This window comes from Sinohyriopsis cumingii, chromosome 7, assembly GCF_028554795.1.
Source record: "Sinohyriopsis cumingii isolate HCF-2022 chromosome 7, ASM2855479v2, whole genome shotgun sequence".
NCBI lineage: Eukaryota > Metazoa > Mollusca > Bivalvia > Unionida > Unionidae > Sinohyriopsis > Sinohyriopsis cumingii.
The window spans coordinates 12019867-12042823 of NC_142967.1; the positions used below are offsets into that span (position 1 = coordinate 12019867).

Below are 22957 nucleotides of genomic sequence, written 5' to 3' on the forward strand. Positions count from 1 at the left end.
AAACCTTTGACCAATCATAATACTCTTTACCAGAGTTGTGTGCTAACTAATATATGGAAAGTGATGTGATGCGATGTGATTTTTGATTTTTAACGTAGCTTTAACAATTTTTCAGTCATATCGGTACGATGTCTGCAGTGTGGCAGTTTATAGTGATGTCTAGCACTGGGGCATCATGCCACAGATATGTAACATGATGTCCCACCCAGTCACATTATCCTGCCATCAGGCCAATCAGTCCTAATACTAACCTCTTAATGCTGAACACCAAGCGAGGCAGCTGTTAGTACCATTTTTGTAAGTCTCTGGTATGACTCGGCCGGGGATCGAACCCTCGACCTCCCGCATCCAAGGTGGACGTTCTAACCACTAGGCCATCGGAGCGGTTAATATATGGAAAGAATAATTTACAAGGATCATTGCAGAATGAGAGCAGACAGACCAATTTTAAAAAAACGGATTGGATATTTAAAAAAACGGACTGTATAAAAAAAATCTGATTCAAGTCAGGAGAAAAGCGGAATTTTGCTTTAAAATGGAGAAAAATAATGTCTGCACTCCAGTTGTAGAAAACAAAGTTACGACCATTGTAAACTTATAAAGCTCACTGGTGTGGCTGGTTGTCAGTTGAAACAGTGTACCAAAGACGATGTTTGTTTTGTGGTACAGCGGGCTGGTGCAATATGGTTGGGTCGAACCATCCATCCATACTGTACTGGTCAGTACAACTGGATGACTATGCAGGATGTCTGGACAGCTGGCTTGCTGGTTAGAATTAGGAGACTCCTACCTACTGTAACTGTACATTGGTTGTTCAAACAGATGGACTGGTTGGTAGGCAGTCAGAACAGAGGATACATACTTTGGCAGCCTAACTAACTGGTGCAATATGGTTGGTATGATACAAGTTCCCCTCCCCATCAACCTTCATGCTCTATCCAATGACCGGTACCACGTGGGGTAAACTGACCATATTCCAACAGATGAAACCTTTCTTTCCCCAATACTCCTTGGGAAAATCAATCCGAAAAATGACCACCACTAAATGGTGATAGTAATTGTAAAATAAATGGTGCAAAAGGTGGGAATAAGGAAATTCCCATCCTGAAATATCAGAAATATTTAAGTGCAGGAAATATATGTAAAATGTACGACTATGGATAAGCTATTGTATTAAAAGAAATAAATGAGTCCAAATAGAGGTTATCAAGGGGAAATCTGGCAATGAATAAAACTTAGGCTCCAGGAAACTCATGCTGAAGATGCTGAATGCTTTATCAAAGATAAATGTAAATCCAGTTTATTTTACTTTAAAAGATAGTCATCTATCAATGGTTTCAACTGAATGTATGTTAACATTTTCTCCACCTTCATGTTCATGACTGCTTTAACTTCTTTTGTACATTCCCCAGCAGTATTACACAAATCTCCAACCACATGTTGCCTAGATGCAGTGGTGATGACCATCAGCTATCAAGGTGATTCATTAATCAATTTCACCCACTTGGATGAGAAGAAACGTAGTTTTTTAACATTACCTTTGACAAGCACGTGACTCACTTTATTTCGGGAACTGCTTGATTATGTTAGCTGTTTTTAAGACTGCCTATCCACAAGAAAATAAGGGAAATCAAAACTTGACTTATAGGCTAAACTTTAACTATTCAATCACCGATTTTTAGTACAGGTTCAACATTCGCAAGTTTACATTCCAACTTTATTTTTATTGACTTTATCAACCAGCTTGGTGTCTGGACATTTTTTTAAAAATAATTGTAAATTTTACAAATATGATGACCAGACAATTTGAGGGTCCAACTATTTTAATTAACTGTTTTCAAAACAATTTACGTTTAGCAAGAAACATTTCTTTTGTACCTGAAAAGTGCTTTTTCTGCTCCAAGAATCTGAACGGTGGATGCAGGATATTTTGCTAGGTTTGTCAAACTACCAGCATGGGCAATCAGTCGGGCTCCAACCTATGAATAAGAAACACATGGCATATATGAGTAGGCCATTAATGCTAAAAATGATCTACAAGTCATAAGAACTGACAACCTATATTGAAATAACCAGCTGTATATGAGGAGTAACCATAACAAGATTTACAAAACAGCAACCATAATGGCCATGTAAGATGTCAGATTGACACAGTTTGCACTCCTCTAGACCATTTACATGGTTAAAACGACATATCAAAAAAATGACCATCTCTTCAGTAGATGGCAACCAACCCATACTGGATTATATCATTTTGATACATCGAAACTACTTGTAGATCATTCCGATCAAGACTATTGGTACATCAAAACATTCAATATTGGAATTCATTCTGAACACATAATACTTTTGGACTTGTGATAAAACTGTTAGGATTATTTGGGATTTAATTCACATTTTCACTTTGTATCTAATGGAAATAAATTATTTGTTGAATTTAACAGAACTTGCTGGTTTTGCTTCTTTCTGTTACATGATTTAATATCAGGGAGTCATAACAAGCTCAAAATACATGGGCTGCATAGCACACTTATGGCCAATACCCAATAGTGGTCTATAACATTTATTCAACAAAAAAAAAAATAATAAAAAAAATAACAGATTTTACTTTATTCACATTCTTTTAAAATATTATACCTGATTCTTCCTGATGACATTTTTGCCATAAGTCAATTGATACTTGATTTACCAGTATTTTCTCTAACACACTCAAGTAATTACTGATACATCTTTTTCAATGATATATAATTTATCCAACAAAGGGATGTAACCCGTATTAACTGAATTATCATATAATCACATTATTATCATATATTCACCAGAAATTCCCATAATATAGGTTAAAATTCAGATAAGAGATAGACTACTTGTTGATCGTCAATAGTCCATTTTTAGCTTCGCATTTCCACTTGAAGCAAAATTTAATGTCAACACATTACTGTACAAATATTTATTCTGAACAAGATATTCTTTTGGTGTCTCTTCAATTATAACTGATGGATTGTTTTTGTTTTTTCCCCACAACAATCCATGTCATTTAACTGTTTAAACATCAATAGCAGCTTTTGGCGGTACCAATTTTGTTCTCTAACATTAATCCACATTAATTACCAGTTTTATGATCTCAAGTGGATTGTGCAGCGAAAGAAATGAAGCCTTCTCTTTTCTTGTATGTGTAAATTTGTTCTAGTATTGCACACTTATAAAGAAATTTTTCTTCTTCTTTTCTCTCTGTTGATCTGGCGTTGTCTAATACTCCACATCTGCTTATGTATATGGATGATGGATGCAAAATTTACAAAATTAGCAAATTTGAATTGTACTCTACAGCATTATGCACGATGGAAAACATGGTACCTGTCTTCAGTAAATTAACACCTTTTTAGTTACTTTTTTCCGGAAACAATACCAATTTTAAATAAATATGTTATTTAGTGGGTGAAACATTCTGAAATCCAAGAGGTCCATAGATGCTAGAATGATAAAGGCTGTGATCAGAGGAATACATTAGTCAGACATACCTGTTCTCCAATAAGTGTAGAAAGATTTGGTGCCACAGTGTGCATCTTGCTGCCCAGGTATTCGGCTAAGCCTTTCCTGTAGTTTGCAAGGGAGATAACCTTTGATGTAAATAATTCAATGTTGATCAGATCAATTGGGGATATGTCCATACCTGAAAGAAAAAGGTATCACAGTTAAAATTGGTACCTAGAACAAATAGGATTAATCCGTTTATGCCCTTTTAGCTTCATTGAGAATCATTTCCTAGAAAAAAAGAAAACAAGACCAAGTTCAATCTGTAAACTGCATCATGCTAGGAGATAAATGAAATGTTAGGTGCATACTTAAAACAACATCATGTTAACTCTCAAGTTCCTAAATATACATTACACAAACTGAAAAGTTCTTTTCATATAATGGTTTCAAAGCTACGTTATGGAACAGAATAAATCTCATTGGGTTCTTAGAACAAAATTTCTTTAACAAAGCCAATATTTAATAACAGTCTGCTGAATGTGACTAGTCATATCTGTTTCATCAAAGACACCGCAGCATTAGTTCAAATGAATTCAGCATTCCTTGGCAACCAAACACCTGCTCCTCAAACAACTGAAAAGGCTAATAATAGCAACACCATAAAGAAACCGATGGGTAATTGCAACATTTGTTGGAGGAAAAATGCACACAACTCATGAAAATGTTTGCTCATTTATTTTTGGCCTCATAATTCAAACATTATGTGCAAGATTTTTAAAAATTAGCAGGATCCTCACAACCATGCATACTGTACATTTAGGAACTTTGTAAGGAGACCAACAGTTTTTATACATGATTTAAACAGCCTTGTTGCTTACTTCATTCGAAGGGATATAAAGACAAAAAAGAAACATTAATTTTCAAACAGTTCATAAAATTTAGGACATGTTTCATTTAACTGTTGTCCTGTAATGACAGCCTGAGTCTACATTATAGTACATTATCAACTAAGAAAATACTGCAATGTATCAATATTTAAAAATTCAGCCAATGTGGGTATGTGAGAAAGCTTGCCAGTAGCTTCTCGTGGGTCGGTGGTTCTTTCCGGGTTCTTCCTCCACCATTAATACTGGCCGCCATGTGTAGCCTATCGTGTGCTAAAAAATGGCATTAAACCCTAAAACAACAACAACAACATTTAAAAAAGACATCTACAAATATGCAGAGAATCTTAAAATATTCACCAAGAAGACATTTGTAAATAACTAGAGTCTATAACTTTCAAGGCAGCTAATCAAAGATATATAACTAGATTTAAATTGGTTAAAGAACACTACATCTGAAGTAGTTTCTAAGTTTTAATGAAAAACATACTTTTAAAGAAATACCCATTGCATATTACTATCTTATTCTTTCATAAATTTTGCCATTACAATTTATTTTTATCCGAGCCTCATAGTTTTACGTTAAAATTGAAGAAAGTTTCATTTCATACGAATATTACTCCCCTGAACTTAACCTTAAAGTTTTGACCTTGCAATGACATGCAATATTCCCTTCTCATGATGTGAACGAATCAAAAGTCAAAGACAAATATATAAATAAAAGTAATTTTAAAATACTGTTTCTAATATAAAGTTGAAACTAAAAGTTAAACATCCAAGTCAGAAGCACCAAATCTGTAGCACTCACAGAAAGCAGAAGAAAAACAATTTTTGATATGAAGTAAATCCCTTTTTGGTATTCTAATTAATATTTTAAACTTCATGTTCCATGTGAAAGTTATCTGTTGCCTAAAATTATGAAACACCAAATCAGATACATTTTAAATCCATACGAATGAAGATAGTTCCTTAAAGGTACTACATAACTGTTTTATTTGGGGGAGGGGGGGTTCAGCACAAGATGTAATGTACAAAAAAAGGGGATCTTTATCCTATAATTAGAGCAGCACCGTTACAGTGTTGTAACTGTGTGATAACAGAAACATAAAAACCCATTCTTACACTGAACATTAAAATCAATACATCTAACTTTCCACTAAAGAGGGCATGATGATGGCTGGAAAAATACATACAATACATGATCATACTATTTTCAGTTCCTTCCGTTCCTTTTAATAAAACTGAAAATTAATTAAACACAGGTCTGTTAATAAAAATGTTCAGCCCATGATCAAAGCAACCAATACACACTGGATAAATACACTGCTGCTGTTATGTCTTACCTTTCGTTTGTGCAAGCTCATTAACAATGGGTATCACTTCTATTTTCCATTATAAATTTAAATGTGAAATGATAAGTAATATGTACCCATTGAAGACTTGGAAGCATCAGAAATTGCTTTGGCCTTGGCACTATCCATCACAATCTCCTCTAAACCCTCCAACTTATCCTCTGTCAGTTCCTTACGATTCTTGATGTACTGTGTCACACGAGCATAGGTGTAATTGTCTGGTACTATCTTCACCAACTCTGGAAAATGATACGAGTACCATTCTCTGAAAATATAAAGGGGATTACACATTTACCAATGTTTACAAATATATGAATTATGGTTGTTTTTTTGTTTTTCAATTACAAGCAGCCACTGTATAAAATATTCATCAAACTGTATACCCTCGGACAAAAAAGATGGATTGTGCATGTTCCGAAAAATATAATAATCTAAATGTTGAAAATGAAATTATGAAAAAATCCATGTCATTTGTTAAATTCCTGAAAAGTAACATTTTGTTTTATCAGCAACAATTTTGTATTCAGGCTATGAATCAAGATTTTGTTTCTGTTCTAACGTGAACTCAAATTGCTGGAAATTTTTGCTTGAGAAAGTTGTACATGCTCAGAGGTCTCAGAAACACTTAATCACATGTATTCTGATGCAATTTTTTTAAAACATGGGATGCAAAAAATCACTTTTACTGGAATCCTCTGTATGCACACATTTGCTAGATGGCAAAATGTGTTGATCAAATGATTATTTTAGCTGTGCTGACATTTACAATGAGAAAATTCAGTGGCTGAAAGACCCCCAGATGTACATATTGTCATTGTAAGAGCACATCTAGAGAACATGACCCAATAGCTTGGCAGCAAATTCAAAAACTTGACTAGCTGCAGAGTGGTGGGAAAATGTACTGATATTTACAATGATTGAACACAGAAGCAGAAAGACCCAGTATCAGATGTACTTTTGTCTAAAAGTACATCAAATAAACAACTTTTCCTTTCATTATTGTGTTCATTCCAAGCGTAACCAAATAAGCAGTGCGTTTGACTTCAAAATCAAGACATGAGAGTTAGAGAAAATGCTGTTTGCAAATCTGGATAAGTATTTTGAGGTAAATTGGCAAAGATTGTAATGAGATTAAACAGTGCTAGAAGTTGCTAGAACTGATATTTCACATGGAACACTATGTGTGATGCTTAGCTTAGTGCATGGAGTAAGATGTTTCCTGTGCCTGACAAATTCACCCTCACTTTAATGGACAAACAAGAGTTATATGTCAGTGGTGTAAAGAAGTTAGAAAATGAAACTCAGTGGCAACCACTGGTTCTACTCATTTGGAAATTTAGCCACTTCAGGTAGGGGACTGCAACTTTTGCTGGTGGAGTCCTGGACTCCTAGTTTTAAAAACCTAGCAAGACCTCTGATGCTGATAAATTTTTATCTTATACTCGGGCACAACAGTTTCTTTTTGTAAAATTTCCAACACTAAATGAATATAGATCAACATATTAGACCAGAAGATCCTGTTATCATTAATGCATTAGAAAATTAACTTGTTATTATGATTAACAACTAAGTTGTCCAGTTGTGAAACTTGCTTTCACACATTTTAATCAGACTGCAGTTCAGTTGACAAGCTCAATTTAAGTTGTCTCAATTTAGATCCCTAGTTCCAGTACATGCTGGGGTTAGATCACACATTTGAGACCTAATATTTGAGATAGTGAACACTGTTCAAGTTAGACCAAGTTGTCTCAGTTTAGTTCATCAGTTTCAGTTCTTGCCAGAGTAACAGATCACACATCTAAGACCTAATATATGAGCTAGTGAACTGTGTTCAAAATGTACAGCTTTGTTGTCTCAGATCTGATCCCCATTTCCAGCACCAGCAGTGGAAAGGTCACATGGAAAAGCACATGCAAGGGAAAAGAGGTTGCATATCTATAACCTAACATCTCAGCTAGTAAACATTATTCTTGTCATGAGACCTAGATATACAATATGAAGATATAAAAATGTAAGAATTATTTAAGATTATTTTGTAAATAATGTCTAAATAGAAAATTTGGACAGTAACAAAGTTACATGAGGCAATTTCCATATGGTCTGATTTTCTTGATTTTGTTAACAACCCGATTACAGATTGGTAAAATTCAGAAAATAATTGGAAAACTGCAACAAAGTCTTCATTTTTTAAAACTGAAAATACGTGAAATTCTAACAAGATTTACATGTCTGTAATGTAAGCTCAAACCTGATCCTCATGGAGAATGTGTTGATGTTCTTGTCCAGCTGATCCAGTAAGCTAATACTCTGGATGATCATGTTATCTACACGGTTGACATTGAACTTGACCTTTGCTCGGGAATAACTGTGACCCAGACCCAACTGAGCTTTAGCTGCCGATTGCTCAGTTAAACCCTTCACCAAATTGGGAAAATGGCACCGAATACCTGAAAGAAATCAGTATAAGAAATATTAACTCATGACAATAGCTGGTACAATTTTAAAACTCAAGCAATGCTAATGATCTAATTTACAGAAAATCTGTATAACCCAAATTGTTCAAGCTTTTTACAGAATATGAGTAAATTAAAAAGATGTCTGGTATAATTTACTTCAACCAATTTCCAGAAAAGAACTAAATTTAGTAGAGTTCAACCACTGATGCCATTTAATCCTTTAATCCTGCACTACATAGTAGAATGGTGGTTGAACAGCCCAATTCGCACAGAACTGAAGTCAGCTATCTGGCATCAGTTACGAGTTTACTTCTTATGCAACAATACAAAAATTTAAGTGGAAAATTTGTACTGGACACTGGATGGGTATTGCTTATACTTTTATTCAGCATGCAGACGATGAAATGGTTGGTTGCGATGGCAACTAAATCCTGTACAAAATGTTGAAAAACCATGATAAAACAATATATTATGAAGCATTAATTTATATTGCCAAATCAGTCATGCTTTGAATTTTTTCACTCTATAATTGACAAAAACCACCGATTTTATAATTATCTGGCTTAGAGTGACACAGCTCCACCAAATGTAGGCATAACAGGCATTTCATTTTCACTGAAGATTGAAATCTTTAAGTCAATATAGTTTTGGCTGTATATTGTATGCTTATATTCTTCTTTAATATATACAAATGGTCTTAAACATTTTAAATATAAAAAAGTATTTTTAAAGGGGCACTTGCCAGTTATTATGTACTTTATGAGAGAGTGTCATATGTAAGGTGAAGTTTTTTGCATTTGAAACATACACAGTTGCAAGAATGTTAGCATACCTCTATGCTCTTCTGATGTAACATGGCTGACATTTCTTTGGATATTGTACTTATGGAAAATGTACATAATCTAAGTACAGTAGTAACCAAAATGACTGCTCCCTTGTGCTAAAAAAATCAGCCTGAATTAGTCTACAGTATACTATCTTTAGCACCTATTAAAATAGAGAAAATTAATTTTGGCCTACTAGACAATACCAGCTTCCAAAAGTGCAATGGATTAATTACCAAATATTTAAAATGTAAAAAAAGTTATTGCTTCCTTTTCTTTAATACATTTTTATCTCTGTAGTCCAGGAAGTGAAAATGACCTTGTGACTGGTGACAAAGGCCCATTCTCACACAAATATGCTCTTTTGGTAAGAAATGCCTTAATTTCCTGATCCTACTCACCCTTAAGAACTTTCCGGCTGGAACAATAATAAATGTCCATTACATAACAGGTCCAGTATAATATATGCTTTATAGCTCAAACAGTTATGACCATGTGTTTTCATCTCATCTTTGCCGAAGGATGGTCAATTTTTAATTAGACTTGAGAGCCATTTTGGACCAGTTTTGATACCTTTATTACATATACTAACTCAAAAAGCAAGCTGCAATTTGGCCTAAAGCAAGCTGCAATTTGGCCTAAGCTCTCCAGACTGCAACAATAAAGTAATTATTTAATAGCTTATTGTGTACATCTGCTGGCCTTAATTTCATAAATCAGTCACACCTCATTGAACCAGTTGTAAGGACTCCTGGACCAGTTGAAGTATCCACTAGAATGATTCTTGCTGGTTTCTGTAATGCACATGAATACTCCAAAACATTATTTTGTCCTACCTCTAGTAGAATCACGTGCATGTTTAAGCCCAGTGAGCACTAACTATAGGTAATTAGGCAATCTGTTCCCCCATTAATTGGTCACATGCTTCACTTTGTACACAAAGTTTATAGCTTTCGATAGTAGTATAAGTAGATAATCTTCATGAATGTTAGGGGCCTACATAGGCATGTGAATAATGTACTAGTCTCTCAATCTTGAAAATATATTTCTGCATTTCATTAGCCTCCTTGAAGTTTGATCAGGTAATTAGATTTTTTCAACAAGCCCAAAGGGCACCTGACTTGGAATACAGACGGAGCCCAATTTGAAATTAGATTGGCCCTGGGTTTGAGGCTGTCAGTTTTTTTTATCACTGCTATAAATGTTGACACTCCTGCAAGAGCTTACTTTACCTTGTGTCATAATTATGAAAGTTATGGCTTTTTGTACCATGCTAGCTCAGGTATAACACAAGACAAACTGCCAAAAATAAGATCTGTGGTCAGCGAATGCTACAAAGATTGGGGTCTAGGTCTGCCTATCCAGGCCTGCTTATAAATCAAGCAAATATTACTGACCAATCAGATGCCTATTCAGTGGTCGCTTCATCTTCACACTCATGGAGAAAATGAAACAGACAAGTTAATCCTCAATTTTTACTCAAGCACTGTCTTTAAAGCGAACAGCACTGATGCTGATCAACCAATACCTTATGTGACATTAAGTCTGTGTTCTCAGTTGGCTGCATGTTAACATGCAGGTTAATAGTGTACCTCTGATAATCTCTGGCACAACCCCAGTGTGCTGGCAGCTGATTCCCAGTTCTTCCACAATGGCTGCTCCCAGCTTTGAGTCTCCAACTCCAACGATTACCTTCTCCTTCTTGGTGGATTTGGGAACACTGGTCTCCAGGAACAGTCGCAAATCTTCATGGACTAAACCTGACAAATGAAGAAAAATGAAGATACAAGCAAAATCCTTGATAGATGACAACTAGGGTTAAACACGTTTCCAGATTTTCCATTTGCACCTGATGTCTCCATTGTATTTAAGTGAGATGGAGAGTGTGTTGTGTGTGTGATTTGGATTTTTAACGTTAGCTTTAACAATTTTTCAGTCATATTGCTACAATGTCTGCAGTATGGCAGCTTATACTGATGTCTAGCAGTGGGGCATCATGTCACAGGCATGTAGCGTGATGTCCCACCCAGTCACATTATCCTGACACCAGACGACCAGTCCTAACACTAACCTTGTAATGCCGAGTGCAAAGTGAGGAAACTGTTTTTAAGTCTTTGGTATGATTCAGCCGGGGTTCGAACTCCCGCATACGAGGCAGACGCTCTAACATTTAGGCCACTGGAGCAGTGAGATGGAGAGTTATGGAGGCAGCTACCTATTAGATACCTGACAACTCTTTCAGATGGCAATTAAAGAAATGAATTTCAGTGATTCTTCCAACTGGTGGTGATTAGTACATTGCAAGAAACTGTATAATCATTTACATTTTTTACTTTGGATTGTGGAACCATTTATTCAGAGACTAGAATCTATTTTCAGTCTTGGACAGTGGTTCCCAAAGTGGGTGGTGGATTATGGGGGGGGGGGGCACAAATGCTGAATAATGCTTTTTACGGGGTAAGGTAGGGGTGATGAGGATAACCAAGGAGGCGGTGGCCCAAAAAATTTTGGGAACCACTGGTCTAGGACAACCCTAAATGGGGGAACTGAAAGCTTGTGCATTATGATAGACTCAAAACCTTGTGTAGAGATGTCAATATAGCTAGAATGCACAGTATGAAAACTGAGCTAAATACAAAACTTGAATCAATGAAACATGAAATATAGTGCAGAGTCACCTAATTTTGTTTGATTGGTATATTATTCCACACAGCTTGTTCTGAATAACTTAGCTAAGACAAACACTGACACAAGATGTTGGATGAATGGACAGCTGGCCTAATTATAGCTCTAAATTTATGTCAGTCCACTTACCCATGGCCAGTAAGTTTAGTACCAGACTAATTGAGTCACTGCTGTTATTTTATGTATATGTGTGAAGCAAAGTAATATTGCAAAAATCATATAAATTAGCTTTCTTACTTCTGAACAAATAAATTCTGTAAGAATAATAATTAAATTTAAAATTTGAGTCTTATTAGATATGTATATGAACCTTTCAATCAACACTACCTATACAAAAAAAGCAAACAATTTGATACTAGGACAAAACTTTGATTATCTGGATGAATATGGCTAAAATCTCATTTATAAGGTTTATTCTAATAGCAGACAAATAGCAAGCAAGCTTTACATAATAGTATGAAAACATTCAATACCACCAGTTACTGACAAAAGTACTGTAAAAATGCCATGTCTAGTTATTTAGCAGAAAAATGAAGAAAAAAACATAACTTTCCAAAATATTTATTGTGAAAACAACAAATCAAAATCTGTAAATGTTGCATCAATTTGAAGAAAACCAGATTCACTATGCAGAGAGCACATGTCAATGTGGTAGTCACATGACACTTCAACAAACAATATTGTACCAAGGTATTTCTGAACATTACATGATAGATACTATGGTGTACTGCAATCATATTTGAGAGTAACAACTTTTCTGAAACAGGGGCCAGAAACTATTTTAAAGAAATTTCTGTCCATCAATAGTTGGAAAAAATATATTATTCAGATTTAGAGCAAAATAATATATGATACCTATTATTTAAAAATAATTTGCAGTCCCCATCCCAACCCAAAAATTAAGTGGTCAATGCAGATGAATGTTAATTGTTGCTTAAGATTTACTCTAAAACCTATAATTTCAGTGAGCTTACACTATAGCGGACACCCTGAGAAAGACATTGTTCTAACATTAGAAAGCTTCTTGATAAAAATAGGAACCAAAGCCTACAATTTGCTAGCAATGCTATTGATATAATGGGCAGGCAAGATATTTATCAGAGAGGGCCAGTAAACATCAAACACACTGACTGAACAAACAAGAAAATAATGAGTGTAAAATTCAAACAGAAAAAACTGCCATCCTGCAAATCTTTTGATGCTTTTGAAGTCTTACAAAGAAATACGTCCATAACACAGTAACATATTCCAGAAAATAACTACAACTGATAATATGAAATTTTTGCAATGTGAACATATTATCACGACCCATTTCACCACCACGTTAGCATACATCCAATTTTTTTCTTCAATAATACTTCTACAATTATAATACCTTAAGAGAACTACTACTGTGCAAATACAGCAATCCTGGATTAAAACCTAATTAGCTAAAAAGCTAACAGTTACCTGTCCACCTAGGCAACAGTTAGTGATCTCCCCTTGATACTGGGATTGGCATGAAATACCATGAAAACATGAGTTACAACCTGGAGCAGAAGCCATGCTGTTTATATAATAGATATAACTGCAGGGAGATTGAAAGGGTATATGTGTATTATCATAGTAAGTATTATCAAAGAAATATATTTTTACAAAAAAGAAAATTGGTTTCATTTTTAAATATGTTACCCAATCATAATACCTTGGGAGAATAGGTAAGAGGTGGAGGTAGATAGATACATTTACCCTAGAGAGGTCATCTCATTGAACTCATGACCTCCCACATCCGAGGCGGACACCACTAGGCTATTACTAGGACTTGCGTTTTTAATTCTTTGACTATTTTTGGATTTAATTTGCAATAATTTAAGTTCTTTTTTTCTCATTTTTCACTTTGTATTCAAGGGAAATAAATTCTTTGTTCAATTTTACAAAGTTTGTTGCCTTGATTTTTTTCTGTTACTTATTTTAAAATCACAGACTCATAACCGAAAATTTGGGGCTCATCCGGGATACAAATTTTGCTAAAATATTTCAGAAAACATTGTTTTTGAGTTTTGAAATTTAAATTCCCCTAGTTTCGGAATTTTAAAAGTCCAAGTATTATTTCACATTTTAGAAATCTTTAGTGAAATCAGCAAGTTTACAATGTTATCTGAAGTGGAGATCTTTATTTCAAATCCTACACAGGATCAGTTAGAATTCTTGAAAAAAAAGATGAATTGCTTCAACTTGCCAGAAAATATGATCCTTCCAAGGCAAAAGCTTCTTTAACGAAGCAAGAAATAATGAATGTTTTGGTCCTATATTTGGTGGGAAAGAATGTTTTGCATAAAAATGCTTTGGTTTAGATCAGCAAGACTGTATCAGACTCTGACATAAAAGTAAAGGAATTAAAATTAAAATACAAGATGGAATTAGAGTTAAGAAAACTTTAACTTCAGAAAGATAAAGAGGAAGAACAAATGCAAATGCAGTTTCAGAAAGAAGAGAAACAAATGCAGCTATAGAAAGAAGAAAACAAATGCTATTGAAGAAAGGAGAGAGGGAGAAACGAATGTAGTTACAGAAAAAAGAGAAACATATGCAAATGCAGCTAGAATTACAGATAGAAAGAGAGAAAGAAGAAAGGGAATACCAATTTAAATTAAGAGAATTAGAGCTGGCAAGTGAAAAGCACATTCCCACTGTACATACATATTCAAGTTCTGATGTTACTAACAACATTAGGTTAGTGTGCCATTTTTAGAGAAAAACAAGTAGATAAATACTTTCCTCATTTTGAAAAAAAAAATTGCTGAAAATTTGAAATGACCAAGGGAGCACTGGACTCTATCACTAAAAAGTGCACTTTTTGGCAAAGCCCGATACATCTATGTATCTGTGTCAGTACAGCAGAGTGCAGACTACGTTCTGCTTAAGAAATGAATCTTAAAGAGTTATGAATTAGTCCCTGAGACTTATTGGCAAAAATTCAGGGACAACAGAAAAGCTGGACAAAATCATGTCAAATTTGCAAGAGAAAAAGAGCAGTTATTTGACAGGTGGTGCTTAGCCAAGAAAGTTGACCAAGATTATGAAAGTCTCAGACAAATTGTATTACTTGAAGAGTTCAAGAGCTGTGTCCATAGTGACATTAAGACTCATCTTGACGAGCATAAGGTCAAAACCTTGGAAAATACCGCTTGTACTGCTGATGCATATTCCTTAGCTCATAAAGTTTCTTTTGTAAGCAAGTCTTCCATTCAGCATCTTCTGGTAATAAAGTATTTCAGCTTAATATGGGCCCTTCTAAATTTCAGTCTGGCACAACTTTTAGAAATCAAGTTTCTGATAAGATTGATCAGAAATCCTTATCTCTTCCTATATGTACCTACTGCAAAAAGAAAGGACACATTATTTCTGATTGCTGCAAATTGAGAATCAAGACAGACCTACTCCAAATGTTCTTATTTTTAAGCGGTCAAGGTCACGGTCATGTATGAAAGCAATACATTTGTTGGGTCTAATAAACCCCCGTCTGATTTTATTATGGAGAATTATGAACCATTCATATTGATGGTTTCTATATCACTCTTGGGTGATTTGGCCAATCCTATTGTTGACACTCCTTAGTCCCATCCCAGCACATATAGCTGGTTAGGACTTAAAAGTGACACCCTATTTATCTCTAAAAGTGTTTATGGTGTTGGTTTCCCCTATCATCCCGTAAGGTCTGTAAGTGTGTCTGATAAAAACCAATAATGCATTATTTTTGAATTTAGCAGGGTTGATTTCTTTTTTATCCATCAAATCGTATTGAGTTTTATTTATCCCAAGAAGCATAATCTGTGTACTTTCTTCCCTTTGTCGGAGCTGACAGTGGGCCTGATTTCCAACAAATTTGCTTCGGATTAGGGTTGTACTATTATTACCCCAGTGGCAAATTATTGCCATGGACTAATTTCCTTCACATTTCTCTATTTGTGTCGGTATTTTATAAGTGACTTTGCCAGAGTCAATGTCCGTTTATGCATTTTAATTTTTTATTAAGTGATCTGTCTTGTATGTGTTTGTTTGATGTCGGACAGCATAACTATTTCAAATTTGTCAAGTCCTCTGTTTCTGTCTATATCCCAAATATAATAGCTGTTAGAGTTTGTATTTTTGTTTTTTGAGTGTATGAAGTGCGTCTGTATATGCCATGGCATATAATATGTTGGAAGTTTTCTCCACTCATAGTGGTGGAAAATTTATTCTGTTGTTTTAGTTTTTAACTGATTGTGCCTTAGCACTTGTGTTAGTCAAATAAGGGTGGAATTTCCTCATTATGCAAGCATAAATGAAGAAGTCCATATTTATTAAGTTTAGTTGTTTTATGCCATAGCATATGGCTGGATTAATTATGTTTGAATTTTTTTTTCTTCCATGGATGTGATGATAACATCATAATCTTTTTGGGTTTTGATTTACTTTCTTGATCTACAAATCAGAGTTTATTGCTGAGGTTCCACGTGCAGATCCCTTGTAGGGAGTCAAGTTTGACCTTCCGCTTGAAACCTCAACCATGGTCTGATTATTCAATAGTCATTTGTCCATAATGGAGCTTGACAAGAAAAACAGATTGAAATCATTGTAGGCACGGACGTGATTGAAAACATTCAACCACGCATTATTCTTTTTGTACTCTATTAATTTTAAAACATTTTAGTATAGTTCTCGGCAAATTGAAAGCTATACCGTGAAATTACTCATTAATCCATTGTTAAAAGGCATATTAGTGTCTTAGTATCTGAAATATAAGTTGGATTTGTTATAGTGCTTTCTATTATTCTGCACCGTGGCGCTATACCGACCATGGGATGTATCTTCGTTTTTGATTGGTAGATTTGAGTCTCTTATATTTAGACTCAAATTTCACTGTTTGAAGGCAGGATATATATTCCATTGATTTGTTTGGAATTTTGTATTAAATTCTGAATATTTGTATCATGATGGCGAGTCCAAGAATAGAATCTTTATTCATACTCTCTGATTTTGTTGTTGTTGTTCTAGGCTTTAACGCCATTTTTCAGCACAAGATAGGCTATACATGGCGGTCAGTATGACTGGTGGAGGAAGAACCCTAGAAAACCCAGGGAAGAACCACCGACCCACGAGAAGCTACTGGCAGGCTTTCCCACGTACCGATGCTAGCCAAGCCTTGGACTCGAACCCACGCAGACAGAGGTGAGATGGCAGTGATCCGGAACGGAGAGCGCTTTAGACCACTCGGCCACTCGGGGCCCCACTCTCTGCTTGAAACCTCCATCATATTTTTCCAAGAATACTATTTGTTCTGTATTTCTTAACAGCCAAAGGTAAAAAATTTCCAAAGATTATAAGGTTAAAATATGTCAAATTTTGAAAATAAAATTTTATTTGTTTTTCTTTTTGGGTTATTAGTGGAGAGGCACATTTGGGTCCATTTTAGGTGTCAGATGATGACTTTTCGCTTTTCTGTACTCCTCCACTATGTTTTTGTATTTATACAATTTTGGCTAATGAAAAGTTATTGATATTTATATATATATTATATTAAGTCATGGGAGGCTCGCAGCTTAGGGTCCTTTACAGGTGTCAATATTGACCCATCATGATTAATTTTTTTTTCTTCTTTCTTTTGATTTTGAATTTTAATATTTAATTTTGGAAATTTTAAAACTAAAATTTTGAGAGTCGATCATATTTGTTGTTAATTTTAGTTGTTGATGGAGAGGTCCGTGAGGGTTCTTTTGAGATGTCACAGTGTGACTTTCCCTTCACTATACCCCCTCATCATAAGTTTTCTAAATAAGTCAAATTATTTTTATTTATAGTTATTGAAGCAAATTTTGTTCAGTACATGTTAAAACACATGTACACTATGGAAGCTACAACAGCAGATGGTGTTTATCCGCAGTTGTAGTAAACTTCATTGATTAATGGAAGGAATGTCTGTCATGTACATTTCCTATCGCGTGTGAAGCAGGGTCAGATGGTAGCCACCTGGTTCTATAATTAGATTGCTGTAAGTCCAGTGTTATTTAAACTAGACTTTCTGGCTTTTCTGGACTATTCTGATGTTATTTAAACTAACCCAATTTGGCCAATCCTATCCTTACTAAAATTTTAATGGACACATGAGCATCTCAGTCTTTTATTATCAGGTAATCTGCCTTTATCTGAGAATTCTTCTAATGAGAGCGTTCTTATTCAGGAAGTAGAGCGTGGCTTTGTTAATGTTCCTCTCCATTGTGTAAATTTGTTATCAGACATAAGTCTCAGGACCTGTGACAGTCGGCAGTGTTTTACCTGTTGAGGACATTCATTTATTACAAGGCAATGACCAAGCTGGAGACAAGGTTGTGGTTAATCCACTTGTAACTGACAAGCCTTGCTTGGATCAGACAGTCTATCCAATTGAAAAAGAATTCCCTAATTTATTCCCAGCTTGTGCAGTTACCAGAGCTATGGCAAATAAAGCTCTTGAGAATGATGTTGATAAGGAAAGTATTCCTTCAGCTGAGACATATATTGGTCAGGCTTTTGATGAGGTCACTTTCACCCCTTGTTTGGATCAATCAGAAGGTATTGATCACAGTGATCCTCTTTGAACTACTCATTCTCTTTATTCTAATCAGGGTGACAAATGACAATCACTTGTCGTTGAACAGGAAAAAGATCCTGAGATCTCCTGTTTGTTTCAAACAGCCATTAGTGAAAATGAAGCCAAAGAAGTACCTGCTTGTTATTTCATTAAAAATGGGATTCTTATGAGAAAATGGAGACCTAATGATGTACCTGCTGGTGACGAGTGGTCAGTAAACTACTAAATTGTAGTTCCAAAATCTTACAGAGAGGAAGTTCTAAGCATGATCCAGGAGACGCCTTTGGCTGGTCATTTTGAGATTAATGAGACTTATCACAATATCTTGAGATGTTTGTAAATCATACTTGTCAACCCAATCAGAAGATACATAAGGCTCATCTGCAACCTATCCATGCATGATGAACCATTTAGCAGAATAATGGTAGACTGTGTCTGTCCTTTACGTAAGACCAAGTCAGGTAACCAATACCTCTTGACCATAATGTGTGCATCAACAAGAACACCAGAGGCAATTCCTTTGAGGAATATTAAAACTAAAAATATAGCAAAAGCTTTGATAAATATTTTTTTATACTCAATTTGGTCTTCCCAAATCTGTCCAATCTGACCAAGGGTCAAATTTTATGTCTGGAATATTCCAGCAAGTTATCTACGAATTAGCATAGCTGCCAACCTTCCAGGCTTACAATTAGTGAAAATAGAGATAAAAAGTAGTGAATCTGGACATGAATTAGTGAAAAATACCATGACAATAGCTCCATCCACTCTGACCGTCAATACTACACTATATCAAGATCACAATATAAAACTAAAATACTACATATATGCAGAAATATATCCGCATTTCTGTTTATTATGGTATTCATAAACTTCACTTGTTCTTGTGGTTAGTTATCAAGACATGATATTGTGACAGACTTGAACTTGCTCAACTGCTTGATCGTAAATTTGTGTTCTAAACAGTTCAGATATCTTACCTGCTGGTTGATCTTGGTGACTAAAATTGCTGACAAATTTTCTGCAGCTAAGGAGGCCTTAAAGTCTGTCTTATTTTTCCTCACTAGAGACAATACTCTTTCACTGTCACTGTTGCTGTGAGGAATGCACAAGAGCTGCAGCACTTTTGGTTCTGCCACAGGAAAATTTGGAAGCGATTTTCGAGTCCAGGAACATTTGTCGGAACAAATGTTTAGCATGGTCTCCAGCTGATAAAGGTAGATTGTGTTCAACAAGAAAACTCACAAATAATGCTTCAGCATTGGTAGCCTGCAGGTCTTCCGCTGATGGCTTAAAATATTCCAGAGCTGAAATCTGCAAATTCTTTTGCTTCCTTACATTGTCTCTGCCACCATGCCCAATGCTACAATTTGTGGTACACTGTGTGCAAAAAGCATGATGTATATCAATGTTTAATGGCAGAACACACAGCCAATTTTTGATATATTCCAAATTAAACTTCACTTTTTGAGCAATACATTTCTTTTTCCTTGGTGGTGAAGACATTTTCAAGATCTTACATGCGATGCTGAGCGGTAACTCAAATCAGTGTTGGTGATGCATGCTTGGAGCAAAATTCCTGTTAGGCCCCAGTTTCTCTCATAAGCATTTGTAAAACTACTCTTATACACATAGATTAAAATAGGCTAAAATACTTGCCACCGGGCCAACTGTACTAATCGGCTGTAGTTCTACTAATATCACGACCAGCAGTATCAGACCGTTTCGGCAACTGCCAATATCACGCCTAGCGCTTAACGGGAAATCTGTTATTTTATTAAAGATTTAAAATAATTGAGAATTGGAGAGTGTGAATTTTTGGCTTGCGGCGTGAATCCGTGAGTCGTGAAATTCACGCCAAATTCGTGAGGGTTGGCAGCTATTAATTAGGCATCCAACAATTCAAATCTCCTGCCGATCACCCTGAGAGCCAAAGGGCTTTAGAAAGATTTCACCAAACCTAGAAAAATATGATTTGGTCATATTGTTTTGATACAGGCAAAAATTGAGATGAAGACATTCATTTACTTTGTTTGCTGTTATGAAATCAGTTCATGAATCTTTTGGATTAATTCCCTTTGAACTGGCTTTTGGACACACTGTTAGTGGACGATTAAGGTTGTTAAAAGAGAAACTTCTTTGTAATGAAGATACCAAAATTAATCTTCTCGATTATGTTTCCAATTTTAAGTATAAGTTGTCATAGACTTGTGAGGCTGCAAGAACTAATCTGCACTCTTCTCAGTCAAAAATGAAATTAAGTTATGATAAAAATACAAAGGGAAGGAGTTTTCAACCTGGTGATAGAGTTCTGGCTTTCTTGGCCATACCACAAAATCCTCTTTAGGCCAAGTATTAATGTCCTTACACAGTTGAAAAAAAGTAAATGATTTAAATTACATCTTAAATACTCCTGGGATGCAAAAACCAAAACAACTTTGCCACAGAAATATGTTAAAGGAGTATGTTGAGAGAGATAGCCAGGTTAATCATGCAATTATTTTAGTTGTACCTGTCCCACTCTGAGGATTTAAGTGAAGGAATGCAATTGGACTCTACTGATTTTGGGATAACATATCTTCGGCATTCAGAAATTATGAATAATCTGGACCAGAAACTTTCACATTTGCAATAACATGAAAGGAATGAACTTAAACAGTTATTATTTGAATATGAGCACTTATTTCCAGATGTTCCTACAATAACAAAGAAAATCATCCATGAGGCTGAAATTGAAAATTCCACACCTGTGAAACAACACCACCTTTACAGGATGAAGCCTCTCAAATAGGAATGTTTGAAAATAAGAACTTTAGTATTTCCTGAAGAATGATTTCATAGAGCAGAGTAAAAGTGACATGAGTTCATCATGTATACTTGTTCTGAAACCGGATAAAACTTTAAGCATGTGCACTGATCATAGAAAGGTTAACAGTGTGACTAAAACAGATTCATTTCCATTATCAAGAACCAATGATTGCATTCATAAAAAGCAATCATAGCAATTAGCAACAACAAAGAAAGCATTTGCTTAATAATGTCAGCATAATGAGACCATGATCAAAGCACTGGTGTAAAACGTGACTTGACCCAAAAATCAAAAGGGGAGAGGAAGCGTACTGCAGAGTAAATTGCCTTAGCTTCAAAATCATTCATTATGTTAACAAAATCTATGAATAGATTTTGGAAATATTTAGAAATATGACCATTTAATCCAAACCTTAAAGCGAACTTTCTATGACTGTGAATTTGACCTCAAGATCGAAGCGTCACAGACAGATTCATCATAGCTTCACAATCATTCATCTCAGGTCTTAGAAAATTCCTTCAAGAAAATATCAGCAAATGAAAAAACTTCAAGTAAAACCTTAATACAAAATTTCAAATGACTGTTACCTAGTGGGGGGCAATAAACCCATTGAAGAAAGACATCTTTGCTTTCTAATGATTAGTGCCATGATGAGAATCCATCAATGGGTCAAGGAATACAGGCAAATGAAAAACCAAAACCTTAACAAACTGTTGCCAATGATAATAACACATACAAAATTTCTGACTATGACCTTGATCCCAAGGTAAAAGTGGCAAGTAGATCGAATTGTAGTAACTTCATCATGGTTATATGCCAAGTTTGATGATCATCTATCAAAATGTTTAATATGCATATGCAAACAAAATACTTTAACCAAATCCTTGCAAATCATGGTGCTATTGCTACCACTGCTGTCAGAAAAGGGACAGCTCTCTGTCATGCTGCCAACCAATGGTGGCTTGACAATTGTTACATGTGCAAGAAATTTGTCATTTTTGGTGCCAGATTCAATGTTAAATAGCATTTTCCATTAATGCTTCACAGGTCTTCTCTCAAAACTATTCATTAATGGCAATGATTTTGTCTTAAAAACCTCTTCTTAATTTACATTAAGCAGACTTGATGCTTTAAAAATAGATAACACTTATCGGTATTTCATGTCAAATCTGTTGGTAAAGTTCAGGTCCTCAAATAAGTGTTGAAATATAATAATAAGTATTGGACTTTTTCCTTTAAATTAGGGTTCAAATATGCATATTTGCTCTAAAGGTTTGATGTAATGTCTCTTGTATATTACAGATGCTAAGGGGATCATTATATCACAAAGGTTTGATGCAATGTCTCTTGTATAGTACAGATGCTAAAGGGATCATTATATTACAAAGGTTTGATGTAATGTCTCTTGTATAGTACAGATGCTACGGGAATCATTATATCACAAAGGTTTGATAAGAACAACATATATGCTTTCCCACCTCTTCTATCATGTGCTTAGTTATTAACATGTTTCTACAATATGACAAACAATGACCAAACAGCTGTATAAGATAATAATGGAGACTGTATGTCCAGAACTGGACACATCAAGTTAGCAAATGGCCATTTGTGTGCATTTGTCCAGGAAATATGGCCATTTTAGGATCTCTGGTGCCAACTCATTCTTTTATAAGAAACAGTTAATTTTCACTGTAGTAACAGCAATTTTTTTAACCACTGGGGAGGGGTTGAGAGGGGACAAGCAATAATCTTAAAGGACAAGTAAATAATAAATTCTATTAATTTCCTTGACTCCCTTGGCCACTAAAACAATGGCATTTTCAAACAAAGCTGATAGACAAACGACAACTGTCAGTAGTCTGCAATCCAAGCAATAAAACT

General features: G+C 35.0%; 1 protein-coding gene across 1 annotated transcript in view; it reads right to left on the bottom strand.

The window, feature by feature from the left end:
• LOC149794741 (nucleolar protein 56-like) overlaps positions 1 to 22957 on the bottom strand; it is a 42225-nt gene that overhangs the window by 12777 nt on the left and 6491 nt on the right. Inside the window, exons 3-7 of the mRNA XM_089964362.1 lie at positions 10586 to 10753; positions 7962 to 8160; positions 5791 to 5978; positions 3522 to 3673; positions 1879 to 1979 (exon numbers count right to left, since the gene is read on the bottom strand). Of these exons, the coding sequence (XP_089820488.1) occupies positions 1879 to 1979; positions 3522 to 3673; positions 5791 to 5978; positions 7962 to 8160; positions 10586 to 10753 (808 nt within the window). The remainder of the gene's footprint in view (positions 1 to 1878; positions 1980 to 3521; positions 3674 to 5790; positions 5979 to 7961; positions 8161 to 10585; positions 10754 to 22957) is intronic.